The 10,428-nt window shown below is 52.6% G+C and overlaps 1 protein-coding gene across 3 annotated transcripts; it reads right to left on the bottom strand.

The window, feature by feature from the left end:
• Window positions 1-717: 717 nt before the first annotated feature.
• OGFOD2 (2-oxoglutarate and iron dependent oxygenase domain containing 2) lies at window positions 718-10,111 on the bottom strand. Of its 3 annotated transcripts, XM_072600647.1 has the most exons (8): window positions 9,909-10,077; window positions 8,724-8,813; window positions 7,588-7,644; window positions 7,212-7,322; window positions 5,461-5,560; window positions 4,369-4,496; window positions 3,810-4,067; window positions 718-3,404 (listed from the first exon to the last, which is right to left on the bottom strand). In XM_072600647.1, the coding sequence occupies exons 6-8, from the start codon at window positions 4,486-4,488 to the stop codon at window positions 3,135-3,137; spliced, it is 648 nt and encodes a 215-aa protein (XP_072456748.1). In that variant the 5' UTR covers window positions 4,489-4,496; window positions 5,461-5,560; window positions 7,212-7,322; window positions 7,588-7,644; window positions 8,724-8,813; window positions 9,909-10,077; the 3' UTR covers window positions 718-3,134. The 3 variants fall into 3 exon arrangements, with proteins under 3 accessions (XP_072456748.1, XP_072456747.1, XP_072456749.1); XM_072600646.1 differs by lacking the exon at window positions 8,724-8,813 and having other exon boundaries at window positions 9,909-10,111; XM_072600648.1 differs by lacking the exons at window positions 7,588-7,644; window positions 8,724-8,813; window positions 9,909-10,077 and adding an exon at window positions 7,415-7,435.
• Window positions 10,112-10,428: the final 317 nt, after the last annotated feature.

The raw sequence follows: 10,428 nt of genomic DNA, 5'->3' as shown, positions 1-10,428 counted from the left end.
GAGGTGGATTGCAGGGGCTCGGCGCCCTAGATCCAAGGGTGCAACCACTTCAGTTCAAGCTTGTCGGTCTCCTTTGTGATCCTGATCACGTTCAAAGCGGTCCCTGACCCCCTGGGGTGAATGGCCTTCGATGCCCCGGAGTGTGGGGAATGCCCGCCCCCAGCAGCTCCTTACCCCCTGGGCTTTCACCTCCCTCCCCAGAATGGGGGCTCATCTTCAGACTCCCCAAGTTCTTTGTAAAAGTCAGAAGCAGCCAGGGGGTCAAGGGCTGGTCTTGGAGTTAGAAAGCCCCAGGGTTCAAATGCCATCTCTGACTCATGCTGGCTGTGTGACCTTGAGCAAGTCATCTTACCTCTGCCCCCAGGGAGCTCCCTAAGACTCCTTCAGAGAAAATGATTATCTGCACTGGCAGAGGGGCCGTCCCTATGCTACACCTGTGAAAGCCCCTTCCAGCTCTAAATCCAGGGCAACAGACTTGACTGCTCACCCGTAGGACGGGGGGGGCCTCCAGGCTGACGTGGTTCCTAGCTCGTCCCATCAGTAAAACCAACATGAACTCTTCCCCAGTACAGGCATGACTGCTCATTGAGTAATTCTACCTACTGGCGACCAGACTAAAAACTGCTATAAAACCTAACCCAACACACACACACACTCTGAAGGTGGCGAGTTCTATAGAATGAGCAGAGCTCAGAAGAAGAGGTCCACACACGTATATTGTATTTTTTTTCAGCCTTTTTCAATGTATTCATCAGTGGTGCTCATTTTTCTTCCTCTTTTGTTTTAAAAAATACTTTTTCTGGGAAGGGAAGAGAAGGATACTGGAGAACATTATGACGTAGAAAACAAAAGGCATCAATAAAAACTGATTTTTTTGAAAGGATAAACTGCAATTTTGATATCTGATCCTCAAGTCATTGGGGAGCCATAGGAGTTTATTGAGGAGAGGATTCCTCTGAGTGGGTGTCCCATTTTGGACACCATTGCCCATGATGCCATCTGGCTGGACAGAGCGGATGGGGAGTTTCCAAGTTACTCAAGAGATGAAGGACCTGTGTCTAGACTATGAGGGAGAGTAACCTTTCCCATCCTACACAGGACTAGCCACAGCAACTTGGGACCAAAGCAGGTCATTTTCTCAAGGCTAGAACTAGCCTTGGTGGGCTCAAGCAGAACTGCTGTCCATATCTGGCAGTCTGAACCCTCTACATCAGAAGTGGGGAATCTGGATGCGGCCTGTTGACTTGAGTTTTACACAACAAATCCTTTTATTAAGGGGATTTGTTCCGTGAAGTTTGGATTCAAAGGGCCAGCACTTGAGGACCTATAGAGCCACACATGATTCCCCACTCCTGCAGTCTATGCCATCTTCTTCTTCTCCCACCCAACATCCTTTCCATTCCCACAACCCTGGCTCTGTCTGTGGTCCTCATCACCTTTCACCTTCACTGTGATAACCTCTCCCCTCTCTAATCCATCCTCCACATCCCTGCAAACAGAATTTCATCTATTCGAAGCTCTGTGCCCTTCACTCATCTACTCAGTAGACAGTAGGGAGGCACTGAACAGTGGACTTGGTCTAGCATCTCAGCCCCTCCACTATCCAGCACCATCCTACCTTTCCAAGTTCTAGGCCTTCTCTCTCAATGGGACTTCTTGACATCCTCCAGCCTGTACTTCTCCATGTTCCCAGATCTCATCTCTGTCTTTTTCCATACTGTTTCCTGCACTAGAATGTCTTCTTCATCTCCCTCATTTCTTGTCCACACCTAGCTAAAACTCCAGGATTTTGTGAGGTCTGCCCCTGCCTGCCCTCAGCCTCTTGAACTTTATGTTGCACCTGATTTACATCTCCTCTAATGCTCTCATTATAGTTTGTATTACTGTTACTTATAGTGATAATTCTAGCGTCTCGCTAGGCTATGAGATCCCCAGCTCCCTTTGAAGCTCAGCCCCCAGGGCCTTTGCTTTGGTTCCCCAGTGAGCACTATTTCTCGAACATACCATCTGCCCATTTGTGTTTCACACCCACAACAGAAAGCTCCTCAGCAACGGGAGTGTCCGTTTGTCCTCATATCCCCAGTGCCTTGCACGCAGCAGATAATACTATTCTTTGTTAAGTTCAGCTGAAATCCCAAGATGGAAGGCAGTGGTTTGCTTGTCTATCTCCCTCTGGCTCAGCATATCCACTAGGGAGGCCCCAAACGGTGGACTTCACAGTCAGGGATCTAAGATCTGGCACCATCTTACCTTCCCAGCCATCTAGACTGTGACTTAACAACAGGTGCTTCATTGATGTTGAATTGGATTGGACTGCTGAATCCAGGTGAAGGTGTGGCTGGGCCACCTAAGCAGGATGTCACGATGGCAGGAGGTGCCACATCCAAACTGTGTGATGCTGGTCAAGTTAATGAACATCTACTGGGTTTAGTTTCTTCAATAAAATGAAGGGGAAAGAACAGAAAAGTCACTAAGATGAACTGGAGAAATAAGATGGGTCCCTGAGGCCCCTAGGAAAATTCTAAAGATGTCTCAGCATGGCGTGAGTCTTCCAGAAAAGAAGTGGCATGGAATGTTGCCTGACCCGCCCAGCCTGAGTTGCTTCCCTAGAGTGGGGGCCCCAACCTGAGGCAGACAACGAGGAGCAAGGGCAATGAACCTAGGCAAGATAACGCAAGGAAGGCTCTTATGAGCAACTTGGCACCTGCCGAGAAGGGACATGCTGCTCCTGGATCTTTGCCAGACTCGTTCCCCTACCCCCAGTGGTCCAGAAGGATGATGAAGAATCTCAACTATAGATTCTCTATTGAAAAAGAACTCCCTGGTCCCCCGCAGCTCAGCGTGAGTGAAATGGGGTTTCTTGTGATGCCTTGTGAACAAGTCATGTTTTATTATCCACCACAGCTGGGATCCCATCAGTACCTTGCTCTCTGCAGGCCCCCTTAGGAGGACACTTGCATAAGTCAATTTTTCCCATGCACCTTCCCAATCCTCAGTGAATCCCAAGGACCTCTTCTGAGTGACGGGCCCCCAGGCTGGGCTTCTGCTTGGAACGGGGGTATCATGGCTGTTGACACATAGAAGGGACAGGCAGAGTTTCCATACTGGTGGGTCACTGGGCAGAGCCTGGGAATTCAAGTCAAGGTGCAAACATCCACAGTACCAGGCTGCCCCTCTTCCTGGGTGAAGCCATCCCCAAAACCCTCGTCCTCCACCAGCTGGGGCGGTTTCCTGCACATGGGACAGAGACTGTTACGGACAGAAGAGGCCCTCATCCAGATAATGAGGTTCCATCGCTCTCCAGACTCCAAGGGCAGGGCCCCATGCAGCTGCCCGCCACGATGCAGCACCCCTTGACCCATCATATGCGGCACCTCCAGGTACTGCATTTCGTTGCTTGACACCTGCAAAGCAGAGGAACTCGTCAGGTGGGCTGCCCTTCCCAGCCCCAAGGAGCTGCACTCTGTGGGCCAGGTCCACACACCTTCCATAGGACACTCTGACCTCCACACCTATGCACAGGCCGTTCCCCCACTCCTACAACTGAAGTGCACTCCCTTCTTCGGTCTGCCTCTTGCCTGAAAGGCAGAAGACCTGGGTTCTAGTTCTGACTGCACTGTGACTATGCAAGTCATCCCCCTGCCCCACTGGGCCTCAGTTTCTCTCTGTTAAACAAGTGGCCTGGATGAGACAACCTCTAAGTTCTATTTTCTCCCTGCCTAGAAGTGCCTGGCACACAGTAGGTGCTTATTAAATACTTGTTGCCTGATTAAACTCCAAGTAACGGAGATGCGGGGAGGGGTGGGTACCTGGCGAAAATCTCCAAAGTAAAGGTTGCCCTCAGAGAAGTTCCTGTTCAGGGAGACATTGAGGGTGACCTCGGCATTGTCGTAGTGGTAGCTGAGGTCCCGGTCCTCATCCATGGAGTACTTCACCACAAAGGCTCGATGGCTGTCCAGCCGGCCCCCTCCACACTCGGGATACAGGAGAGCCGTTAGGGGTTGCAAGTACTGCTCCCGGAGGGGAGTCACCAAAAGCTCGTCCAGACCCAGCTCATGTAACAGTACCTGGGCAGGGACAGGAGCAAGCTGTTCATTGCCCCTTCGGTCAAAGGATCTGGGTTCAAGTGCTGCCTCGTCACTTACTCCCTGGTTGACCTGAGACAAGTCACTCACCTTCCATCCCCTCCTCTTTAGCTCTGGGTCCTGGAGATTCCCTGCACTTCCCTTTGCTCCTCTCTTAGGGCTCCCTCCTTGTGATAGGTCTCTAAGGCTTTCTTACCCCTTGGGAATCACCTTTCGAGGCCTTGGGGCTGCAAGTGGGACTCAGGCAGTGGCCAAAGGCTGGGGGCCCAGGGGCCGCACCTACCCCATGGTTATTCATGGTATTGGGGCGCCCTTTGGGCATGTCTGACTGCTCAAAGTGTTCCAGCTCCTGCAGCAGCATCCGGCAGAATTCCTGGGTGAAGATCGGCACGCGGTATATCATCTTCTGTCCTACCGAGGGGATGAGAGGTCTGCTCAAGATGGTCACGCCAACGTTTCACTTGTGATGGCCCATGGGCTAGGCTTGACTCCCAGTAACACAGTTACACAGACACACATACAGTCAGACACACACACAGAGCCCAGATATACAGACACAGATACACATACAGACACAGATATATACACACAACTGCACATAAACACAGATATATACAGTCAGACACATATACACATGCAGAGATAGACAGACCTACACAGACAGACAGACAGACAGACACACACACACACACACACACACACACAGTGTCTGTGCCCTTAAATCAGGGAGTCTGGGTCACTGGAAAGGACATAGGATAGAGCTTCAGGAGGGCCTGATTCAACACCTGACTGTCACTTTGTTAACCTTGGGGAGATGGCCTCCCTGCCCTAGGCCTGATTCCTCATCTCTGAAAGGAGGGGCTTGGACCAGAAGATGCCTAAGGTTTTCCTCTCTATCTTACTCCTAAAATCCCAGCGCACATCTAGATCACACTGATATAAGCCTTACCCTATCACTTGCCCGCTTTGGGTCTCAGTTTCCTTACCAGTAAAAGGGCAGTCCCACTGGATGCCCTTTGACCTAAGAGTCTATGAGTCCTTGGGCAAATCACTACAACCCTCTGGATCTCATTCAGTTAACAATCCTTGTGCTACCAATGTCACTGGGCTGTTGTACAAGTCAACAAGCACTTAGTAAGCACTACCTGCATGCCCAGACACTGTGCTAACTGCTGGAAATATCTGAAAAGCCAGATTCCACACAAAGGGGGAGGAGGAAGGGAGGACCAAGGTGGGGACACTGGGCTAAAGGAAGGAACTGGCAAAACCACCAAAATGTGAACTGGAATTATCATGGAAGTTGGTCTGTTCCTGGGGGTGGAAAGTGGGTCACGCCTAGGCAGCTCCTTGGGGGACTGGACGGACCAGCCCTTACCTGACAAGATGTGGATGCGCTGGAGGAGGCCTGCAAGGTTGGCACTGGGGTCCACACAATACTGAACGACAGTCAAAAACTCTGGGGCCAGAAACCCCTCCTAGGGGGGCGGGGAGGGCAAGAGGAGGAAGAAACAAAATCAGAGAGGAAACGCCCCAACGACATCCTCCCTGAGGATGGGCCTGGGAGCTGCTTCAGGCCTGGATATCCTTCTGGAACCAGGTACCCTCCCTAAGAGATGTGTCCTGCACAAAGGGAGTTTTCTGTAAGTCAACAAGCACTTATTAAGCACCTACTGTGTGCCAGGCATTGCCCTAGGCATATAAAAAAAAACTGTCCCTGCCCTCAAAGGACTCATCATGTGTGTCATTCCTACAAAATGGAAGCTCACTGAGGGCCCAGAAGAGGTAGGTTTTTAATAAATGCTTAGGTGCCATAAAGGCTCTCCAAACCAACATTCTTGAAGAGATGTGTGTCCCTGGGAACAGGGCCCAGCTTTGTTCTGTGTGGCGAGCAGGGGAGGCCAGAACCAGGAACAAACAAGGGGTGAAAGGGGAAGAACGAACGGGAGCTGGGTCTGGGGGATGCCTCTGGGAACACTGCATACTCTGAGAGAGTCCAACAGGAAAGGTCTAGAAACAGAGACCAATGCACCCAAGTAATGAAAGTTTTGGTTTATTTTTACCATTAATGATAATAGCTAACATTTACGGAGCCACTTTATGGTTCGCAAAGTGCTTTACAAATATATCATTTGATCCTCACAGTAACCCTGGGAGGTTGGTGCTGCTATTATCCCCATTTTACAGATGAGGAAACTGAGGCAGACAGCGGTGAAGTGACTTGCCCAGTCACACAACTAGTAAGTCTCTGGGGCTGGATTTGAACTCAGATCTTCCTGACTCCTGGGCTAACGTTCTATGCACTATGACCTCAATAAAATCAACAATTATAGGTGAACAGGAACATTTCAGTACATCAAAGACCACAGAAAAGAGGACTGTACATGAACCCATCAAAGTCTGTTACAACTAATATACTAATCTATAAGTGAACATATTTTAAACTAATATGTAATATGTTTAAACTGATAACATCTTGGTTATAACAAAATTGTCCTGCTCGTTATGCTCTACACAAAGAGTGAATGACTCCACCACAGAAGCTTGGAAGGACAATGGGCTTCCCCCCTTGGTTGCTGGCAGGCTGGGCAATGGAGAGGTTCAGGGGGAGAACTGGCAAATGAGGAATTATACAAGGGGGATACAAAGGTTAGCAGCAAAAGTGGGGGGAAAGGGGGGGCAGGAGGGGAAAGGGAAAAGGATGACTTAAGTCAGGGATCACTGATAGAAAGACTGTGGCTCTACTGGGATGCACTTAATGTCAAGGGAACTGAAGAGAGGCCCCCATCAGAGGGGTGCCCTTAGAGAGTCCCACAGGATGGGCAGGTATGGATAAGATACATGTATCTCAGGAGGAAACTTTTCCAGCAAAGAGTTCAGGGAGTTATTGGAGGATACCTAGCTTGGGGTAGTGTGGAGGGTGCACCCAAAAAAAGTCTGGCTTCCCCATTTGACTTCAAGGGGAAGGGAGAGGCTGTATGTGCTGAAAAACATGGCATATGTTGCAGAGGCTGGAGATACTCTAAGAGTCTGTCATGCCCCATCCAGTGCTGGCTGCTCACCCTCAAGGGAGCCACCATCTTATAGTAGCACCACTCCCCTTTCTGGGCCCTCCCCACCTATACACACCTGTAAGCTGTACACTTGGGGATGGACTGGGAGATAGCATTCGGCAATGGTGGCTTTCCTCTCTGAGGCCTGCTGAACCAGCTGCTTCCTCCGCTGGACTTCCTTCTCAAGCTACAGGTGATGACAGCAGAAGCAGAAACTATAATGGTCATGACAGGATTTCATTGGTATAAAGAACTCCCTTTACTAATGAAGGCTGGTACCTTCTCTACACGTTATAGTCTTAAGACTGTAACAGTATGGTCAAGTGACTTGCCCAGGGTAATACAGCCAGTATGTGTCAGGGGCAGATGCAGACTTGAACTCAAGTCTTCCTGACTTGTTTTCTCTGGAGGAGCGAGCACAAAGATTCATGGGCATGGGGGATGCTTGTTACCTCAGCCAACACCTGCTCAAAATCTTCAGGACTCACACAGCCACGGTGCTGAAGGATCTGGAACAGACAAAAGAAGGGGTGAGTCAGGGATGGGCATGACCCCAGCACTAACCCCCAACTGAGGGCCTCCCCAAGGCTCAGAGGTGAGCCCAAGTGACCTCCCCACCCCAAAGGTCCTACTAGACTGGAAAAGTTTCAAAGAATCTACTGACCTAAGTTTCCCAATCTATAATGCAAAAGTGGGGGAGGGAGAAGAGAATTGGACTATACAGCCTCACTGGACAGGATCATGGTACAATGGAAAAGCAAGCTCTGCAGTCAGAGGGCCTGGGTTCAAATCCCACCTCTGACATGACCTGTATGACCCTGGGCCTGTTTCCTCTGATAAAAATGAAAAGGTTGGACTAGATGGCTTCTGAGGTCCTTTTCAGCCCTAGTGCTATGATCTTGTGACTAGATAATTTAATAATAGGTAACATTTATTAAACACCTACTATATTCCAAGCACAGCGCTAAGCATTTTACAATTACTGTCTCATTTGGTCTTTACAACAATTCTGGGAGGGAGGTACTATTGGTATCTACATTTGACAGATGAGGAAACTGAGGCAGACAGCGGTGGAGTAACTTGTGCAGGATCACACAGCTAATGACCTATCTCCAGGTTCTTTCCATTTCTAAACTTACAAACAGCCTAACTAAATTCAGGGAGGCTCAGTACAAGAAAGTCAGCAGAGATGAGGAATAGGAGGCATCCGGGCAATGCAGTGGATAGAGCTGGGCCTGGAGGTGGTGAATCCTGCCTCAGACACTGTGACCCTTGAGACTCCAACTCTATCACCTGACCACTCTGTCGCTCACGACCTGTGCGACCTTGGCCAAACGCCCTTTCACCTCCATTTCCTCATCCATAAAATGAGGGGACAGCAGGAAACAATGCACGATGACTACAGATGGAAAGAACGACAGAACGATGGCCCACAACAGCCGCGATGCTGTGCAACTAGGCTGTTCCGTCCTGAAGAAGAGATCTCTTCTTGGCAGCGATGGGGGCCACGGGTGCAGAGTGCGAGGTACACCGTCAGATCTGGGGAATGGCTTGGTTAGATTTGCTGCTGCTCCCCCTGCCCCCGTACCTTTCCTTATCTTCCGATAGGAAGCGGACTCTCTGGGAGGAGAAGGACCAGGGCTACACCTCGTGGCAGCAAAGAATGTCAGCAGCTTTTCTGAAAGAGGGAGTCGGAGGAGGGGGCTCTAAAGCCTGGCCCTGCTCTCCCTCGCAGGGGCTGCGACCACAACTGCGGACATTCTGGGGCTTTTCAGATCTTTACGAACGGCTTGCGTCTTTGTTTCTCTTTTACTTCCAAGTGTAGCCTCCCTTGGGCCTCCCTCGCCCTGCCTTCAAGTCATGCTTGGTAACAAAGTAGCAGAAGCTTATTGAGGGCCTTTAGGAAGCTCAGGACAAGTCCTGAAGGAGACACCACTAGGCTAAGGCGCTCACACAGCTAGTAAACAGGGCCCTGGGGACCGGACGTCTCAGGGTCTGTCCAAAGCGCCTCTCCATGGGAATGGTCGCGGGGCTGTGGGACCATGGGGTCAGACATTCCCGTCACTCGTCTAACCTCCCACCCCATCTTATCAGAACCAAGAAACTGGCATGACGTGTGGTCAGAATTTGAACCCTGGTCTGCTCTGAGGAACACGTGCCCTTTCACCAACGGCGGCGCCCCTGGACCTGGCGCCTCCTAAGGACTGTCTGGTCCGATGGTCCCAAGCACTGCGGGGGGCGGGGCCTGCTATCATCCCCACTTTGCGGATGAGTAAACTGAGGCAGGGTCTGAGGCCAGATCTAAAGCCCGCGGTCCTTCCTCAGGAAACATGGCCCTTCAAGGGGAGGCATCGCCCCCCTCTTTGTGTGTGCTCCCCACGGGGCAGGGGCGCCTCCAGCAGCACGGGCGCCTGACTTTCCTACAGGCTTGGTATACAGCACGTGCTTAATCAATGCTGCGTTCATCCGTTCACACCAGACGGCTCAGAAGCACCCGCCCCCGCCCGCGGCAGGGCTCTGGGGGGGGGGGGTCATCCGCGGCCACAGCCCCCTAGGAGGGCCGCACCCGGGGCCGTGGAGGCAGGGGGGAAGGGAAGAAGCGCTCGCGGGGCACCTCCACACACGTTCCCGTAAGGAGGCGCGGGGGGCGCCATCGCAGGGGCCGATGGGAAGCGCGGGCCCCGCCCCCACCGCTGTTCGCCGTCCGGCCCAGCCCCACCCCCGGGATGGAGGCCCCCGCCCGGCGGGCTCCCGGCCACGGCCGCGGGCCTACCGAGCCGTAGTCCCGGCGCAGCTGCTGCTCCTCGAGGTAGCGCACGTGCAGCCTGTAGCGGGGCAGGAAGAGGTTCTCGGAGCAGAAGCAGGCGCAGCGGAAGAAGCGCCGCCCCACGGCCCCGGGCGCCGCCATGGCTCCCCGCCGCCGGGAGCCGCCGCCGGAGAGCGGCGGGCGGGGCGCAGGGGGCGGGGCGGCCCCGCGGGAGCGCACGGCCTTCTGGCCTTTCCCGGCCGCCGTACCGCCTCCTGGGGCCCGAGGGAGCCGCCCCGCCCACAACTGGGGAAACCAGGGAGCGGCTCCAAACACCCAGACCCGGGAAGGGCGGAGAGCCTCCCGGCGCTTAGGGATCAGTGGACCTACTGAAACTGCGCGCCGAGCCCCGAGTGAGGGAGTCGGGGGAGACGGGCGGGGAGAAGGGGCCCTGGGAGCCTGAGCCCCAAAGGAAGGGACTCAGCTCCTCTAGGTCGGCCGCTCGAAGCCGGGGATGAGGATCGCGGACATTTATTCTTCCAACAAG

Source organism: Notamacropus eugenii, chromosome 4, assembly GCF_028372415.1.
Source record: "Notamacropus eugenii isolate mMacEug1 chromosome 4, mMacEug1.pri_v2, whole genome shotgun sequence".
Classification (NCBI taxonomy): Eukaryota; Metazoa; Chordata; class Mammalia; order Diprotodontia; family Macropodidae; genus Notamacropus; species Notamacropus eugenii.
Note: the sequence above shows the minus strand (reverse complement) of the source record. Positions and strands in the feature narration are given on the sequence as shown.

Bases quoted from the DNA above. Each gene is read 5' to 3' on its own strand.
- OGFOD2 (XM_072600646.1), bottom strand. From the start codon at position 10,043: ATGGCGGCGCCCGGGGCCGTGGGGCGGCGCTTCTTCCGCTGCGCCTGC. The intron at 7,645-9,908 runs GTAGGCCCGCGG...TGTCTGTTCCAG, and splicing joins TGCGCCGGGACTACGGCTCG to ATCCTTCAGCACCGTGGCTG. The intron at 3,405-3,809 runs GTACCCACCCCT...TCTGCTTTGCAG, and splicing joins ACTTTGGAGATTTTCGCCAG to GTGTCAAGCAACGAAATGCA.